Source organism: Colletotrichum karsti (genome assembly GCF_011947395.1).
Source record: "Colletotrichum karsti strain CkLH20 chromosome Unknown Scaffold2, whole genome shotgun sequence".
In the NCBI taxonomy this organism is placed as follows: domain Eukaryota; kingdom Fungi; phylum Ascomycota; class Sordariomycetes; order Glomerellales; family Glomerellaceae; genus Colletotrichum; species Colletotrichum karsti.
This window is the reverse complement of record NW_024065902.1, coordinates 1,549,461-1,568,424: the sequence shown is the minus strand read 5'-3', so window position 1 is coordinate 1,568,424 and position 18,964 is coordinate 1,549,461. Positions and strand designations below refer to the sequence as shown.

The 18,964-nt window shown below is 55.9% G+C and overlaps 4 protein-coding genes across 4 annotated transcripts; 2 read left to right on the top strand and 2 right to left on the bottom strand.

The window, feature by feature from the left end:
- Window positions 1-5,592: 5,592 nt before the first annotated feature.
- CkaCkLH20_00991 (developmental regulator flba) lies at window positions 5,593-8,012 on the top strand (the record flags this gene model as incomplete). Its single annotated transcript, XM_038883711.1, has 3 exons — window positions 5,593-6,363; window positions 6,489-7,823; window positions 7,890-8,012. The coding sequence occupies 3 exons, from the start codon at window positions 5,593-5,595 to the stop codon at window positions 8,010-8,012; spliced, it is 2,229 nt and encodes a 742-aa protein (XP_038751306.1).
- A 1,564-nt stretch (window positions 8,013-9,576) lies between these two features.
- CkaCkLH20_00990 (uncharacterized protein) lies at window positions 9,577-10,613 on the top strand (the record flags this gene model as incomplete). Its single annotated transcript, XM_038883710.1, has 2 exons — window positions 9,577-9,879; window positions 9,972-10,613. The coding sequence occupies 2 exons, from the start codon at window positions 9,577-9,579 to the stop codon at window positions 10,611-10,613; spliced, it is 945 nt and encodes a 314-aa protein (XP_038751305.1).
- Window positions 10,614-11,784: 1,171 nt separating this feature from the next.
- Window positions 11,785-12,822, bottom strand: CkaCkLH20_00989 (uncharacterized protein; the record flags this gene model as incomplete). The annotated part of the gene is made up of 1 exon (XM_038883709.1): window positions 11,785-12,822. The coding sequence occupies one exon, from the start codon at window positions 12,820-12,822 to the stop codon at window positions 11,785-11,787; it is 1,038 nt and encodes a 345-aa protein (XP_038751304.1).
- A 3,064-nt stretch (window positions 12,823-15,886) lies between these two features.
- On the bottom strand, window positions 15,887-18,653 carry CkaCkLH20_00988 (uncharacterized protein; the record flags this gene model as incomplete). Its single annotated transcript, XM_038883708.1, has 4 exons — window positions 15,887-16,462; window positions 16,514-16,942; window positions 17,001-17,162; window positions 17,211-18,653. 4 exons carry the CDS (start codon window positions 18,651-18,653, stop codon window positions 15,887-15,889), a joined length of 2,610 nt encoding a protein of 869 aa, XP_038751303.1.
- Between the last annotated feature and the right edge of the window lie 311 nt (window positions 18,654-18,964).

Here is an 18,964-nt window from a genome sequence, read left to right as displayed (position 1 = left end):
TGAAGTGAGTTAAAAGCTGGATGGTGTGGGCGATTTCGGATTGGATGGCCTGCATTGGCGATATTTCTGTCAATGTATGGTTTCCGTACTTTGGAAAATTGGTAGTCAGCAGAGCAACAGCAGCAGCAGCAATGGAACAGTCAGCAAGCCAGCCAGCCAGCCAGCCAGCCACGAGGAAGGAAAGGCACAGAAGGGAAAAAAGAAAAGAAAAAAGAATTGGGTGGGAAATGAGGGGGGGAAAGATGCAAGGACGGGGACAGGGGTCAAACTGCGTGGCAGAAACGTGACGCCGCCAAAGAAGGCGCGGATCCACTCGGGTCCACTGCGTGGCTTGCAGGGAAGTTGCGGGCCCAAAACAGCTTGGCTTGGTGGGAGAAATCCCTGAGGCCACGCGCAGATCTGAGGAGTGGTACCCGACCCCTGCCTCATTGGTGTTTTTTTCACCCGTTGCATTGCTTCAGTGAGTTCTCTCTGTACCGTAAGATTCTCCACGGTACCTACCTACCTCACGAACGCGACTATCCGTACCCGGCGTCGAGATGCGGAACGCAGGACGGCGTACGGAAAGGTGCATTGTGCTCTTATGCGTTGCGTAGGGTTTGATGCTGTTGTGCCGTTGTTGCGAACCGCGGAGCATTCAATTCGTACGAATAGTACGCGATGATCAGGCGAATGGCAGGCCATGTTCAGCCGTCACTTGCCTGGTTCAGTGTCGACCTTTCGATGTTCACCTGCACGGCAAAACGGTACGTACTGCCCACCGCCTTACCATTTTCTCCCGAAGCATGGCATCTGCATCCATCTCGTACTGTTCAGTGGAGTCGTGGTGTTGCTGTTACCTCCCCACCCTCGTCACCTCCACTGGATCCACCACTCGCCAATTTTCATTGGTCGAATCGACTGGGTACCTGCCTGAAGTACCCGGCGACACATGGAAGCCATGAGATGGAGCCACCCGATGCTGTGCCATTGTTTTGCACGCCTCTTGTCACTGAGGTCTTTCTCTCCAAACTGATGTGAGCAGAGGTACCGGATAGATACGTACCGCCACTCCCCTGTCAGCACGAGGTCTTGTACTCTACCTGCTTGGCCTGTCTCACTCCTTGGACTCTCATCCACCGTCATCCACTTTACCATCACCAAACCATCCAATTGCGCTATTCGTAAAACCCGGCACTCCACGGATATCTGTACCATCATGATCGAGAACGTCGTCAGCCAGCTTCTTCTGCTCCGCCCAGTCCCAGAGTGGACGAGCGTTGAACATCACCGCCTTTTTCAACCCTTGCCGCCGTTGTGGGAATACCCGCCCATCAGTTTCGCAGTGCAGAGATGCCTCAACTTTGACTTCTTCCATTTCTTCGATAAACGACCCCGTTTCCTGTCTCTTCTAGACTCGGTCTGGTCTGGTCGTTACAATTGACTGTCTTTCTCAGTGCCATGGCCCACTCCACATTTTTTAACATAACCCCACGTTTTGCTTGGTCTGGCGACAACATCGTTGAAGTCAGCGCACGATGGGCTGCCATATTGGTGCACCACCCGTCATACCTCAAGCTTCAGGGCGAGTTGTTGGTTTTTGTGTGTTGGTGTGGTGTACTTCAGTAGCTCTGTCCAGGCCAGGCCCCCTTGGTGCTTTGACACGGTTCCTCAGCCTTAGTGTTTCCTGCTTTCCAACAAGGTGGGAGGAACAAAGTTGAAGTTGGGAGGCCGATATCAGATGGCGACACGTCGGAGCTCTTTCTCATTCGCCTCCTCCGAGTCGGGGCGGGTTCCTTCACATTGTCTGCCACCGCATTGTACTGATGCCTGCCATTCAGCGCGCGGCGGTACATACATACCTAGCACACCCTCCACGACGACGTCCCTTGTGCTTAGATCGCTCAAGGCTCTGCACGAAGCCTGCAGACATGCCTACCGTAGTAGGCATCTGGACGGACGCACGTATGCTGTAAACCCCGAGGTCTAGATTGTCTACCCTCGAGGTAATCAGGAGTGAAAGCCTGGGCTGCAGATGCTTCATCGCCGACCCGGATATGTCCGTCGTATCACAGCCCGGTTGCTGCGTGAGAAGACGAAGGTGTCGGTGGGACAGACTTTCCTCAAATCTCAAGACACATGGCCCGTATTCAACAACGTTTCTTTGAAGCCTTGCGCAAACATGGCTGCCCAACGTCATTATCGACGTTACGAGCCGAGACGGCCGTGAGGAGATGTCGACTGCGGAACCCGTCGCGTGCGAGACGCTGGTAGCGATCTCCCTGATTACAGATACGGAGCACCTGCTCTTCTGCTCAGCTGGGCGCATGACGAGGGGGGTATATTGCCTTCGCATGCAGCCATGGTTGATGACATGGCAGATGTTCTGCCCGTGACATCCGATCAAACGGCACCCAGCCGCGGACGAAACCTCGTCTACTCCAAAGTGCAACGGCGAAGGCAAAGGGGCGAGTTGGCGAGGCGGCATTGCCTGGACAAAGAAGAGCCCGAGAACGGCGACCAGACGGGCCTCATGTTTCCCGACGTCATTCATCCGGGTTATGCGGTCGGGGGACCGAGGATTCAACGGTCAAAGAAACATTAGCAATCACTTACGGTTCTTTGATGCCTCGGGGAAGAAATCTAAGGAAAAAAGAAAATGGCAGCTGGACAGAATTGGTCGAAAATGCATAGCAAGCGTGAGCCCCGGTCGGAGAAGGACCCGAAAAGCGCTTCCCGACGCGAACTGGCTCTCCCGTTAGTTTGTTTGCCCGTCTTGATAATCGCTGATGGATCTTACTTCGCATCATAGTTTCGGGGACCATGTACGACAACGACGACGATGGTAGCATTCATTCAAAAAATTTGCAACTCGCATTGTTGTCCGCCGCCCCCCGCGTCCGTCTTGGGGTCCCATTGCAACGCGGCAATTCTTTCTTTCAACCTAAGCACATGCGAGATGGACGAAAAGGGAACTGAGCTGCCATGCACTGTCGCCCCTTTTCTCACACACTGTAGCCAAGGTCCGGTCGAGATCAAGATGGAGATGGAGATGGAGATGGCTGAGCCTGACGGAAACCAAGCAGTGCCAGTGCCAGTGCCAGTGGCAGTAAGGTGCGGTACGGATACTCTTTAGTCGTAACAGTAACAGCAGCTGCACCTACATGGCCCCCTGCCCACTGCCGCCTTCAAGGAGGGGGAACCACATGACAATCCCTACAGAGGTTCCAGTCGCTCACCACGTTGACATGGCATGGCAAGGCATGGCACGGCATGGCTAGGAGGGCAGGACAAGGCATACATATTACATACAGACGACCATCGACCATTTTGCGAAAGGGAAACGCAGGGTATATCTTGGGAGGTATAAGGCGTGCTGGGGTAAGTCGAGTGAGGTGTGACTGATAAATATGATGGGATACGGCATGGCTAGGAGGTTTGGACACATGGAAAGCCGGGTATTATGTCGTCAATTGAGAGGTATTCAGCAGGTGTCTGTTCTGCATTGCGGGTGAGTCCATGGCAGCCCATGTGTCCTGGGCCGCTGAAGGAGGGTTGAGGTGATGTGCCACTGCCAGCAGCCCCCCTTTTCGCCTATGGGACCCACACTATAGCGAGTGAAGTGTGACACTGAGAACCGCGACTGGCAGTGAGGGGGGCCATAAAGAGGGGTGGTTGCTGTGTGCTGCTGGGGTTGGGGTGGTGGCCTTGAAGGCAGGAGAGGGGAGGAGGGCCTGTAAAGGAGGGGCCATACTGCAAAGGGCCGCCTTCAGCGGGGACTGGTGCTGGTAATGGGATCCACCAGAACGGACCAGGGGTCTGAGGTGAGGTAAGGTAGGAAACGGCAAGTGGCAGTTTCCTCTGCAAAAAAAAGGAAGAAGGAAAGAAAAAAGTCGGGATCCATTGCCATTATCATTGCCAGTGCCATTCACATCAACTCTGGATTTCTCTCACAGTACAGAGTAAAAAAGTCAGGCTGCCCCTGCCCCTGTTTGAAGTATTCTGGTTTCTGCTGGTCTGTCGTCCATTCCGCACTCTACCGTCTGTTCGTTCCGTCTGGTTCGCATTGTTACCCAAGTCCTGAGAACTGAGATCGACTATCTTACCATACCTACCGACTGACTCCTCGACGTCAACGGTCTATCGACGAGAAACGAAACCATCCACTCTCAGTCCCCTCTTCGAATACAGTCTAATTCAAGCCCAACCCGATTCCAAAACCCAAGCCGCCCGTCTTACGGGAAACAACCTTCAGAGCCAACTCCCATCCAGTCGAAGCTGAGTTCCAGCCCAGTCCAAGCCCGGCTCTAGTTCGCTCGCTGCCTCTCCATCTCATCAACCACCCCGAACGCCTCGTCGGTTCATCAAACCCTCGCTCTCACTCTAGGAGACGTGGAAGCGCGTTCCCGTTCCGTACCTGAAGCACCATCGTGCCTCATTTCCCTTCTGGTTCACTCGCTACTCGCTTTTCACCCTTACCTCACTCATATTCGTACCTGGATCGTTAATACCGTACCCTACCATACCATACCGGACCGTTACGCCTCTTCTTATTTCCGCTCCAGCCCTGTCTCACTCTCAACCGTCTGCCCTATGCCTCCCGGGGCTGCGTGAACATCGTCCAGCCCTGCGTGGTCCTTCACGGACTATCAAGCCCTGGATTCCATGGTATCATCAGTCAGATCACCATCAGCACCAGTGAGTCCCCCTGGCCTGGCCTGGCCGTCTTCGTCTTACCTTACCTACTCGTACCTCACCTCACCTTACCCTTTTCCATCTTTCTTTTCTGCTGTCTATTCTCACTCCCGCCCTACCTGTTCACCACGATACATACGTGTGTATATATCCGTCTATATATGCACACACACACACACATGTCCTTATATCCCGTCTCTCTTTTTGCCCTGTTCAAGTACCGACACCCGACACCGGCACCAAACACCGGCCACGAGCAGCAACTGGCCTGAAGCCTGCCCGGCCGCCCACCCGCGCCCCCAGTAGCGCGTGTAGTGTGTAGCGAGCGTCCAGTTGCCTTGAGGCTTGTGTGTGAGTTAGTAACTGAGATACCTACCTTACAAAGCCACCTCACGGATGAGCGGTGGTGGTGTGTCTTGTTTGTGTGCTGTGTGTCCAGTGTGTGAGAGAGTGTGTGTGCGGCGTGTGGTGTCCTTCTCCTCCTGTCCTGTCCTGTCTCTACCAAATTCCTCAATCCAAGGTACCTTGGCCAATGTACCTCCTCGTCAACTGCCACTCCTCCCACTTCCACTCCTACTAGCCCCCCCTTGTATCTTCTACTTGCAGGGTTCCGCCGTCTACATGTACATCAGCCCCTTGAGGCCTGTGTACTCTGTACTGTACTTCCATTTCTTCGCTCTGCTATTACCTTGCCTTACCGTACTTGCCTTGCTCCATTCTTACGTCCCCATGTCCCTTATTCTCCTTCTCCTCCACCATTACCACCACCGACACCACACACCTCCTCTCCTCCTCCACGCCCTGCCTCACCAAGCCCGCTTTCTCTTCTCTTCTCTTTTTTTTTTTCTTGCGCCTTCCTTTTATTTGAACGCCCGGCACGCCGTCCGCGCCTTCTTCTAACCCCCTTCTTCCCATTAGATGGCCGCTGTCTCCAAGACTTCCCGACCTCCGAACCACGAGCCACATTCTGACGAGGTCATCGAACAATCTCGTACACTCAACACCGCCAACCCCAACCCTACCACCACCACCAATACCAGCAGTACCAATCCACGGTCCACCGCTACTACCACCACCACCACCACCGCCGCCGCTCCTCAATCTGCTGCTGCTGCTACTACTGCCGCCGCTGCTGCTGCTGCCACCACCACCACCACCACTACATCATCATCGACCGATCCCTACCACGCTGTTCCCGTCTCTTCGGTGAATCGTCCGCATTACCGTTCTCACCAACACTCGCCTTCCACCAGTTCTCTCCAGAAGTTTCAACGTTCCGGCGGTCTGTTTGGCTTTGCTGCTGCAGCCTTTGACAAGACGCAATCCGCTCTTGCGACCTTCTCCTCCTCAGACCAGTCCATCCGCCAGCGCGCCTCAAGTTCCGCATTAGGCAGGGCCTCTTTCACCCCCGACTCGGCTTCCGACGTTGCCAGTCTTGGCCCGACAGACAAATACCCGCGATACAGGAGTCCCTCCAACTACTCCTCGTCGTCGAACAGCACTCTCAACCACGTAGAGGGCAAGCATCCAAGCCAGGTGTCGCTGGTACAGGATCCACCCTCTCAACCCTACACCGAGACCGACCCAAACAGGCCTCTTCCAATCCGATTGCCAAACGTAGAGAGCAAGATGCATCAAACATCTTCGCGGCTCCTCCGCATGACGGATGATGAACGCCCGTTCACCAAGGTCAGTCGTCCTTTATACTCTGTATGTGTCGTGTCAAATCCCCTTCACGCGGTGGGCGGTGGTGCCCTCGCTTCCGCCCCGCCCGTGGCTCTCTGCCTCGACTTCGCTAACACCCTCACCTACAGGACTTCAAGGATCTCTTCTCGACACTCATCGTCAGCCTGCTGCCTTTGTCTGCCCACCGCGTACGATTAACACGAGTCGAAAACACCTTTCTGTCCGAAGATGCGATCAACAACCTCGGCTCCCTCAAGTTCTCCCAGTCCAACCGCATGCCCGACCCCAAGGACCCCTCCAGGATAGTCACAACGACAACCACGACGACCTTCTCCATGGCCAAGGATATGGCCCGCTCTATTTGCCAAAAATTCCTCGAGGCGAGATTCATTGAGTCGGCCGACGGAAAGTACCAGCAGGTGTACAACATGAAGGGCTCCGTGTGGCAATTGACCCCCAAGGGCGTCACCGTGCTCGACCGCTTCTGCTCCCGCAACGGCATTCAACAAAAGTCCATTTCAGATCTCGTCGGCGCCACCCTGTCGCAATTGGTCATTCTCGAGAGGGATAGCCAGACTGACAAGCTCATCACAGACCGTGGCACAATCGAGGTAATCTTCAGGAGATTTATCGGTACACACGGCCCCAATGTGAAGGCGAGCGTCAGCTCCGCCGACTCAGATTCTCTGAGCGATTACAAGGACGGTCTTACCGGTGTCAAGATGGCTAGCGAGCGCAAGGTCAACGGCAAGACGTACAAGGATACGTTCACCGGCAAGGCTGCCACTGATTGGTTGATGGACTGTTGTACGACTGTGGACCGACGGGAGACTTACGACATTGCGTCTCTGTTCGTGGAATACGACCTGATGGAGCCGGTCGTACAGGATCGTGCTCACATGGCACAATACCCCAGCAACAACCTGTTCCAACCCACGAAGCACGCCATCTACCAGTTGACGGCGAAGGGCAAGGACTTGATCAACGGTGTCGGTCAGCGTGGAAGAACGTCCGAGAGTGAAGCGGCCACCCCGTCTCGCAATGTCATCGCGCGAGACTCCAACACGCAGCGTTTGGACAAGATCCTCAACGATGCCGCTCTGCGTCTGCTGTTTAGGGAAAACCTGAGAGAAACGCACTGCGAGGAGAACCTGTCTTTCTACCTCGACGTCGATGACTTTGTCCGGAGCTGCCGCCAAGCGATCAGAGTCGCCCAGAAGAACCCGAACGCCAACTCGATGGACGGCATTAAGGAGATCATGGCTCAGGCCTACGGGATTTATAACGCATTCCTCGCCCCCGGCTCTCCTTGCGAACTCAACATTGACCACCAACTGCGGAACAACTTGGCCACTCGCATGACCAAGGCCGTCGGCCAGGATGTCGCCATGATCGACACCCTGCAAGAAGTTATGTCCTTGTTCGAGGATGCGCAAAACGCAGTTTTCAAGCTGATGGCTAGCGTACGTGTTTCCCCAACCCCGTGATTATCGAGCCGTTTTGAGTTGATTACTAACCCGTCTTTGCAGGACTCCGTGCCCAAGTTCCTGAGAAGCCCCAAATACGAGCACACGCTGAAGAACTACGACTTTGACTCGGTCGGCGGCGGACGTCCTGTAGAACGCAGCACGAGTCGTTCCAACCGCACATGAAGACTGTCTGCATTGCCTATGACGGCTGACGCAACGATCAAATGAAGAGCGACATTTTTTGCACATCTCGCATCACGACACGACCGATTTGCATTATTTAGAATCTCGCCTCGTCGATGCAGGTTGCGCAGGCCCATGTTGGCATTTACGGCACTTTTCCTGAAACCATAATCTTGTGCATACACGGTGGTCTTTGATTCATTACCAGGCGGTGGGCAGGATCTTTTTTTCTCTCTGACAGAAAGGCCCGATCCGGGCCGATCTTAGTCCCCCCATCTGGATTCTTTTGGAAATGACGGCGTTGGGGACGGACACTATTCTTAGACGGAGACCCCGTGAGTCGGTGAAACTGAGTCCGCGAGACATGATCACGTCATCATCATCACATGCGGACTTGAATGTTGTTCCTTTTTTTTTCTTTCTAATTTTTTTTTCACTTGTCTTGAATCATAGCTGGCTGGCGGGGTGGATGATCATAGAAGGACGGCATGGACGCAGGAATCTCGACCACGACCGCGAGACGAAGCTAAAGGCGACCAACGAATGACTTGTTAGCCTCGAGAAGGGGGAAGGGGACGAGGCGAGGCGAAAGCCCGCTGCCGCATTGGCACGTCGGGATGTGAGGATCATGTGGGACACGACGACAAGAGAGAGAGCAGCTGTAGGACATACGAACGAAGGGGAAAAGCAAAATAAGGGAGGAGAGCCGTCGTCGTCGAGCGGTCTGACTCAACTGTACATATCTCAGCGCTTCCCGACCCGACTCGGAAAGCCGCTCAACCCTTCGACATACCCTGAATGAGAGAAAGCAGATGAAAGTGGTACCAAAACCCGCAATTCCCGGAATGTGAGTTTGATGAGCTCCGGTGCGCCTCGAACGGGGGGACATGCATGGCCGTTTGTTTACTTTTGACGTCCCCGGCCGGTAAAAAAACGTCCTTACTGGTGAACCTTCTTCTCGCCCCCCTGACGTCTGGAATGCGCCGCGATTACCGGCCGCCGGTACGCACATTCTTGGCGCAAGGGCGGCCACAACAAACACGGCGCCCGAGAGGTCCACCGACATTCCGGCCCGCGATGTCGCACACGCTCATTGGACCGAGGCCTCGTGTCTTGGAGGTTAGTAGGCATCGTGCTCATCTCTTTCTGTTCCTCAGTGTCTCTCCCGATCCGATGTCTAGAGCAAGCCCCCTGATTTGGACTCGATGTGTGAGATGGGAAGGGGAAGCATAAAGAGACGGCTCGTGGCTTCGAGGAGAGAGGGTTTGGATTTCCTACCTCATCACTCACACACTTCGACAACTTCCAGGACTCGACAGCTTTCGTTTGTCTGCCACTCTTTCCCCCCTTTCTCCCCCTTCCTCTCCTTTTTTGCTTCGTGGTTTCATCTGGCCCCAGTCACTCACTTACACCACACTCACTCACTATCAACACGCAACGCGCAACCAAATTCTCCTTGGAGTCCATCTAATACATCATCAACCCGATCAAGACTCTCCGGAAATACTCCTCCTCAGCACTCTCTCACTCAAGTCACTCATTTCGACAAACAACAGCAGCAAAGATGCAGATCCAATCCGTCCTCGTCGCCGTCGGCACCCTCGCCATCACCGCCTCGGCGAAGCCCAACCACCTCCCCTTCCAGCACACCCACGGCGGCCCGGGTGGCGACATGGGCGCGCCCAACCCCGAGGGCGGCCTGCCCCGGAAGCCCATGAACGGCACCGTCACCTGGTACACAAAGGTCCACGACAAGGTCGAGACCTGGTGCCCCGAGCCCACCACGCTCTACTTCAACAACAAGACGTACTACATCGACAAGCCCACCACCTTCACCCTCCCCAACTGCCCCTGCACCGAGGTCTGGGTAAGTGAATTCAAACTGCTTCTACGGATGACGACAGACGATTACTTGGCTATGTTGTGTATGTTTCTGTTTTACTGACTTGAGCGGATTAGACCTCCCACGGCGGCCCCGGCTACAACCAGCCCACCCCGGTCGCCCCCGGCCCCGCGCCCCCCGTCGCCACCATGACCGGCGTCTCCCCGCCCAACGGCCCCGGCGGCGACGGCCAGCCCCAGCAGCCCGGCGGCGGTCAGCCCATGGTCCCCGGCCAGCCTCAGCAGCCCGGCCAGACCGGCGTCCCCACCGTCCCCGGTACCCCCGGCACTCCCGGCACTCCTGCCACCCCCGGCGGTGGTGAGGGCGGCTCCCCCGGAACTCCCGGAACCCCCGGTACCCCTGGCAGCCCTGGCACTCCCGGCAGCCCTGGTACCCCCGGAACCCCCGGAACCCCGGGTGGTGAGGGTGGCAACGGAGGCAACGGAGGCAATGGTGGAAACGGTGGCAACGGAGGCAATGGAGGCAACGGAGGCAACGGAGGCAACGGCGGCAACGGCGGAAATGGAGGCAACGGAGGCAACGGTGGAAACGGCGGAAACGGCGGCAACGGCGGCAACGGCTCCCCGACCGGCTCCCCGGCCCTCTGCAACGGCCTGCCCTGCCCCACGCACGTCACCGTCGCCGGCGCCGAGAAGCAAGCCGCCCTCGCCGGCTCCCTGGCCCTGGTCGCCGGTGCCATCGCCGTCCTGGCTCTGTAATGAGAAGAAGAGCAACAATAACAACCGCCACCACGTCGTCTTTCGTCGTCTCGATCAAGCAGCCTCGCTCTCATCCCGTTTTCCCCCCTTTCTCTCATCTCTCTCTTTCATCATTCTTCTTCTACCTTCTTATTCAAGACACACGGAACCCCACCACCAGCATGGCGTCATCTAGAAGCCAGGGATTCTCCTGCGCCTTCTGACGCCCCCCGGTTCTCATGAGAAGGTCGTGTCACAAAAGAAGAAGTGTTTCGGGGAGGATGGGAAGTCTGAAGATTCTTGAGCGGGCCATTCACACTCAGCAGCACGCATGAGCGACAGTCACAACGACATCCGGCGGGTGGTGGTAGTTGCTGGAATCGACAACATAGCGGGAAAAGGGGGTGGTTTATCGCATCTCATGTTCTTCGTCATTTTTGCTGTTTCAACTCATGTCTCCCTCCCGCCCCCGTCATTTCTTTATTTTATTTTTACATAACGCCGACATGCCCAGAGATGAGCGACCTCAGACATAGACGGAAGGAGGGAAAGTGTCGAGTTGAGTTGAGTTGAGGAGACGACTAGGCGAAAACAGGAGTCGAGAGAGAGAGAAAGACGGAGAGTAGAAGCGGCCTCATCGCTCCGAACCTGGGAGAAAAACCGGGGGAAGAGACGATGTTTTGTAGGGGGCCCCGGTTGATGATGATTCCCTTTGTAGAATCGTTTGTTGTATTTGGCTTGGTTCCGAGGGGGGAACACTCATCGTTTGAAGTATCATTATTATACCTTAATACCATCATTTCACATGAAAATCTGTCTGAACCGTGAGCAAACCACTTTATTCTTTCTTTTTTCCGAGGAGATGCATGACATTCGATCATTTCTCACCGGACACATCTGGACGCGGGGGTCCCGGAGAATATTAGTGCTGTGAGATCTGTCTTGGTATTTATTGGCAGGCGACGAAGCATAACATGCCATTGGACGACCGATCCCGGCAGGGGTGGGAAGATTGCGCCGCACCAACAAGCTGCACATGTATGACGTGGAAGGGAGACCAACAGTTTGGTAACATGTTCAAGTGATTTTGCTAGATATTGTGGGGTATCGAAATTTGTGACCAACGCACGAAGGCTATGCTATATATAACCAAAATGAAATAAAAAAGAGCCGGCGGTGTGTGCGGTCAGCCTCACTCCAGCTCGGCCATAAAAGGACCAGATTGTTGGCGCCCAGCGCGTTGATTTGCGTCACCATTTGGTGCGTATGCCGCCTGGGATACCGACTGGGGCGGCGATTTGACCTCGTACGACTTGTTGTTTAAGTCGGAGTAATTTGTGTGGACGTAGTTGTTACGAGCACCTGGCTGCGACTTGATGGCAGGCCACGAGGGCTCGTGTGCCGGAATGCTGCCTTTGGAGGTGTGGCGAACGTGTAGAGGCTGCGGATAGGCGCTCTTGTTCTCGTCATCCGGGGTGGCCGGCAGAGACTTGTTACAGGATGGTCTGTAAGGGAGGTTCATTTGGTTCCCGAGTGTCGCGTAGCTCGGGGCATGCTGGGTTTGCAATGGAGGTTGCGGCGGGCTATGTGCGTTTGAGCCGGAGGTGTAGGATGCGGATAGAGAGTTCTGGCTGTGATGCCGGGCGTGCGAGGTGGAGGGTAGCTGGAAGGGACTGAACGGCGGGCCTGTAACCGTAGGTTGCTGTGCGGAAGCCTGCTGCATCTTGGATTTGATGCGGTCGACCAACTGGCCGTGGCTCTTTTTGAGGGTTTTCTTGACGAAGGAAGAGGTGAAGACGTTGCAACGCATGTCGACGTCTTCACGGAGGTAGAGGCCGGTCAGCGGGGCGCCGATGCCAAGCTCGACGGGCTCGATGGGTTCACCCGGAAGAGAGCCGGCGACGGTCCACTTGTCCCGGATCTCGAGACCCATCGGAGCGTAGCAGTGGGTCTGCAGGCCGGTTGGCAAGTCGTGGAAGGCGCAGGTGTAGGTGACGTCGCCGGTAGCCAAGCCGCCGGGGAGGTAGGAAATCTCGTCGGTGAGAGAGTACCATACGCACGAGTGCTCCTCGGGAGGTGCATGGGCGGGTGGGCTGATAACATGGCGCTCCTTGATCAGAGGGTTCAGGTCGATCATCTCGAGGTGGTTGTGAAGAAAGTCGAGGACGGCCTCGCGACTTATGCCGGCGGGCAAGGGGGAGATTGTGGTGAAGGTGGTGCGTTTCGACATGATTGCTGTGATGTCGAAAAGAAGGACGAGCGGGCGGGAAGAGGGTTCAGATTAGTTGGTGAACGAACGAACCGAACCAAAACCATGCGACAAGGGAGATTGGATGAGGCGGAGATGGATGGATGGGAGGTGAGTTTAAGGTTTGTAGAGTTCGGGTGAACGGCCGGCTTCGTTCTTGAGACGGAACAAGATTTCAGTTTCAAGAGTCGGAAATCTTGAAGGGTTGTGTTCTGCCAATCAGGAAATGGGGGATGGTTATCAATGACGAAAGGAGTAGTCGATGATGCGAACAATGCCGGGGGGAGATTGTGGGAGGGCAAAAAAAGAAGGCAGCTGATGCGGTTGGTCGGTCGCGTGAAGGATTGAATGGAAGAGGGTGTTTGCTGTTCGGAGGCAGAGGCGGAGGCAGTGCCAGGTGAAGGTGAAGACGGAGACGGGGAATGACGGAGGCGCAGAGCAGATGATGTGCCCCCGGGTCAGGAGCAATCCGCGGGGCGTAGCGCTGGCGGTGGCTTCGTCGCACGGTGAGGCCGACCTGTTTTCCCCCAGTTGGAGCAGTGGATGGCTCCCTGTCGGAAGCTGAAGAAGCCGGTTGGGTACCGAGAAGGTGAGAAGGGATGCTGGGGTTATTCAAGGAACGAAGAAACAGATGTGACAGGTGGTTATTCTGGGGGAACAGGAGAGGGAAGAATAAAATAAGCGATGACAGGAGTTGTTGGTTGTCGTAGGCAATTGCAAAAGTTGGAAAGTAGAAGGGAAAGAGGGCAATCAAGGATTCAAATAAGACAAGCAGCTACCTACCTAGGTAAGGTAGCCAGAGAACAGCGGGGGAAGGGAGCTATCAATCTGCCGCTGCCACCTAGCTTAATTAGTACTCCGTACTCGAGCCTTGTTTCCCGAAAAAGGATTTATTTTGCCTGTGATGGATGTGACAAGATGTGAGGACTGAGGAATTTAATTCTCAGTCCCTGCCCTGCCAAAGCTGGGCGGCGGCCGCCTCTTCTCCTCTCGCACCAACGCACCAACACCAAGGCACCAGCCAGCCAAGCATCCGTACGAGCAGCGTCCCGGAACGACCTGACCAACACAAAAGTTGGTTGGCTGATGGGTTCGGGATGTTTTAGACACGGAGTAGGCTGCAAATGGCCAGGGGTCGAATCGAATGCGAGAGTGTGAGACGGTTTGTCGACGAGGTATTGGATGACAGCTACATGGACTTGCTGTCTTGGCGCCTCTCCCGGGCCTTTTATTCCTGGACAATAGAGCGTTGGAGGCTCAACAATGTCATCCGTCTTTCGTATCACGGGCTTTAGTGTAGCTGAGTCTCGTCTCGTGGTCGGCATCAACTCGGATTGGCCAGCGGAGGGTTCCTGCTAAGACTAACAGCGAGACATGGCAGAGACAGGGAAGCACAGGTGGGAAATCCACTGAGCAGCAAGCGGGTCACGGGCGGAATCAAGACCGCTTCGAGCTTGTTCACAACGTGGCGGCGGCCGCCATGCGCCGTGGGTAATGCACCTGTCGTGGGTCAAGTCCATAGTCCACACGGCAAAGACCATTCTGGAGCCGATTCTGCCTCTCGTCATTGGGTCGACGTCCTGCGCCCCGCGATCCCACTAACCCTGAACTTCACAAGCTTCTGCGCCTAGCCTGCGGCATCAATACAGCCGCACGAAATTGTGTCCCCGGTCCGATGTAGTCCTGGTTTCCAGCATCATATGAGAGAGCCCTTTCGTTCCGCCTTACCGATACCTCTGCCGTCTACACGAGATGAACGAGATCAACTAAAGTGGTGCGGTTCGTCAGCATGGAGTCGACCAAAGTACCAATGTTTCTGGGCAAAGACGTCAAGAGCCCACAATCGTTTCAAAGCTTCTTCCCCAAGACAAATGGAATGTTCTTCTGTCCGAGACCGATATGACCCTGACAAAGTACTTTTTACCTGGCAAGTTGGCGACTTACACGCTTGGCACGAGGCCACCAAAGAATGTCGGCCGCCGCACTCACTCTACCTTACCTTACATCACCTCACGTACCTTGGGATACAAAAGGTCTCAAATTCTTCCCGTCTCCTCGGCCAACAACGTTACATCCCATCCTGTCTTGTCCACCTGTTGGCTTGTAAGTATTCGTAAGTGTACAAAAGTACATAGTACCACAACGGTGAAGGGTACATGACGCAGTCCGCCTATTCCAAGCCTCTCCTCCTGCCGTCCGCCGTCGCCGTCGCCCTCACCGTCGATCACTCGTTTCACGACGCCCTGCCCGCCTCGAGGATCCCGTCACACCAGATCCCGTCACCAGCCCCTTCCCTCCCACCCCCGGTCCGTTCTCCTGGCGATCTCCGTATTGCGCGCTCCAAAGGATCGCAGCCCGAGATCTCCAGTACTAGTAAACACGTGGACACGTGCGCAGACGAGGAAGGGGGAGGCTGCCTCCGATGATCACTCGAGCCCCCAGGTGTTACCTTATTATTTGTTCTTCTCATCATTATTTTAAGTGCTTACTGACTGAACCCTGAACAAACCCCCTTATGCCGTGGCGCCTCACTCGGAAAACTCGGCTCGTCCACGCAAAACTTTCCGTCTCGTCCGTTCCCCAACTCTGACAAGCCTTTCCAAACCTGCTAGATCTCACCAGAGGGCGTTCTCTGTCCGTGAGAAACGAAGGATTCCACACGAAGCTTGCGGGAGGATGCAAGCCTACACAGATCCTGGCTCTGGCTGTTGCTTAGCGCCGCGCGAAGGGGACTCTCACCCTCTAAATATACGTCGACCGTTCGTCGCGCCTCGCGGCATACGCGCGCGTGGTCAGCCTCCTTTGCAAACTAGTCACCTCCCGTGCCTATCACAGGCGCATCGATGCTGTCAGATTCACATACATCACACTACACATGCAGGCAGATATGGTAGTCTTCAGCATAGGATAGACTAGAGCAGGCAGCGGCACTGATGTTTCGAGGGCTGCAACACTAAAGTGCGCCCACGTAAGAGAACAGTCGAGTGTATATAGCCCGTGAAATTTCTTGTTTCGGCGAATTGCCTATTCTGCGCGTAATCGCCGCTCAAATCTCCTTGCACCACCGCGCCAGCACGTTGTTCAGCTTGACGCCCACCGGGATCTCCTCCAGCGCCATGTCGACCTTCCACATCTTGCCCTCGAGGCCGCCGTACCCGGACGCCCGGCCGGTGCCGAGACCCGCCGGCACCAGCAGCCCGAGTGACACGAGCCGCTCCCACGCCGTCGCGGCCACTCCGCGGCCCCACACCCGCACCCCGCCCCCGTGCGCCAGCATGCCCGAGCTGGCCGACTGCACGCGCTGCCGGCCCATCAGCGAGCCGTACTCGTCGTACGCCATGGCGAAGTTGACCGTGTCGGTATGCGCCACGATGTCCAGGCGGGCCGCGGCGATGAGCAGTCCCAGATCCAGCTCCGAGAGGGACGGGAGGATGTGTAGTTTGGAGTTTGGTGGTGTAAGCGAGACGGTCGGGCCGTTCGTGGGCGGAATGGCGAGGTTCAGGGCTCCGGGTGATAATGAGGATAGCGGGAGGATGCATTCCGACAAGAAGCCGGACACTGACTTTGATGTGAAATAGTGATATTGCAGGAGACCATGGAACGTTTTCTCCTCGCGTAAGCCCTGTAGACGGTTAACCTTCTGCGTGTTCTCGCGGGAACGGAAGGCACATACCTCAATCATGGCATTCCAAGCCTTCTGGAACTCGTCATGGCCCTTCAGACTCACATCGATCCCCTCAACCTCCATGTCTTCCTCGTCGACCGTCAGACCTTGCTTGCATACGTTCCAGTACGCCGGCAGGCTCTTCGGCATCGACAGGTAGACATATCGGTGGCTGAACCGACTCTTGACGCGCTTCTCGAGCATTTCCACCACGTCCATCCGCGTCGTGCAGCCCAGCACCGCGATGGGCGCCTTTTTCGCCTGCGCAATGTCGAAAAGGTTGTAAAGCAGAGTCTGGCGGGGATGCGCCGCGAACATGTCGAATTCGTCAATGACGAACACGACGGCCTGCGATGTTACGCCCTCCTCTGCCTGAGTCATTTCTGACGGGTGGGAAAGAAGGGCGAGGAGCGAGGCCATGGTGTCTGCGTAATTTGACTGCGTGGGTTAGTCAGATGGCTGATATTCTTCAACTCAGCAATGTGGAATTACTCACCCGAGCTGTCACGTCGTCCTCGGCATCCATCTCCTTGCCCAGTTGGCGCCAAATCTCCTTGAGAGCCAGCTTGTCATCAGTATGAATAAAACCGTTCAGCCTCACGACGTGAAACGCTGTCTTGTGCTGGAGGGACAGGTCGTCGACGATACTCTCTACAAGCTACTCCTCATTAGCCCTGGCTCCACGTCCTGCTTCTCCAACACGTACCGTGGTCTTGCCACATCCTCTCGCGCCAATCACCAACATTGAGTTTCCCTCCCCTGATAGTACCGTCTGCTCGACAAGCTGATGTGCTTTGTCATATGCCTCGTCCTGGTCGATCAACTTGATTCGCCGGCGCCCCGTACACCGATCCAGCAGCACTCTCTTCATGCTGCTCAAATGGTGCGCGAAGTTCGGGATCTTGGCCACGTCCACCGCCGCCGCGACCCGGGTTTCTTTCTTTTGTACGCAGTCTTTGCAGAACCAGTCTCCTTTGGGTACTTTCGGGACGTCGTAGCACTTTTGGTGATATGCTTTGTCGCATCCGTCGCAAAACAGGATCATGTTCCCGCGTTTCGAGTCCGGTTTTGAACAAATCTCACAAACTTCCTCATCCTCCTCTTCCCCTTCCTCTTCCGCTTCTTCCGTTTGCTGAATCTCCGACTCAACTTCGGGTTCTTCTTCTTCCTCTTCCCCGGTCTCCTCTTCTATGGGTTTGGCAGCCCCCTTTCGCGGCTTCGTCTTCCTCGTTGCACTTGCTGTAGCCTTCGCCCCAGTAACCCTTTGCAATGGCTTTTTACTCGCCGACTTGCTAGGGAGGTCCTCGAAAAAGACCTCCTCTTGAGCCTGTTCGTTTGAAGAGTCAAAAGCGACGCTCTTGCTTCTCCTCACCGACCTGTCACGTTTGGACGGCGTCAGAATGCCCTTCAATGGCATGGACACGTTCCGTACCGCCTTATCCGTCGCCTTCTTTGTATCCTGAGCGTCGTTGAGGGCGACCGAAGACCTCGCGCGGGATGTTGGCGTGCCCGAACGGCTTCCCCCAGCCTGCTCGTCCGTTCCTTCCAAGACCTTGGCAGTCGGGACCCTGCGCCTTCCGCTGGACCGCACCTTCAACGGCGACTCCTCTATCGAAGGAAGCTCGTCCTCGAGGTCATTGATCACAGCCTCCTCTTCCTCCTCTTCCCCCTTGCGAGACGCTCGTTTTCCATTTGTAGTCGTCGTCTTCTTCTTCGACCCGGTTTCGATCACCGCCTCCTTTCCCACGGCTTTGCTCTTCTTCACAGAGCCCCTCTTCTGGGCATTCGCCTCTTTCGGATCCAACTGCAGCTCGTCGTCGGAATCGGGAACCTCGTACGCATCGACATCGATCTGCCCACGAGCCGCGATCGGGACCTTGGGCGTCGGCCGGTTCACGCTTCTAACGTTCCGGTGCCGTTGCGGCGGGTTGTCGTCTTCGTCGGAGGCCTGGACATCGTAAGGAGAGCTGGCCGCCGGGGCGGTCTTGCGGATTGACCTCTTCACCGCCGACGAGGCGGCGCCGGGAGTGGACTTTGGCGTCGTCGGGGAGGACTTGACGGCGCCGTTCAGCTTGCGCTTCTTCTGTAGGGACGACGGTGGCGCAGGGTCTTTGCGTTTACGGCTTGCGGAGCCGGTTTCGGGTGCCATTGTGATATCCTCAAAGGCGAGCCTGAGTCGTCGACGTGGTCGGCAGGTGTGTAGATGAAGACGAAGGTATTGCTGTCGCCAGCAAGTCCTAGATAAATTACATGGGGTGGCTTGACGGCTGGCTCTCCAGGTCTCTGGGGTTACCGTCGGGGATTTTGGGACAGGGGTCCGACGCGTCGTCAGGATTGGGATTGAACGCGCCGAAGTGAAGCAGGTGTGGTCCGAGCGCCCGGGAATCTCGGCCGAGTGGGGCTTGCCCGGCCTTCCGCCTCATGCTCCGTTGAGATGAATGCTTGTTTTTGGCCCCAAAA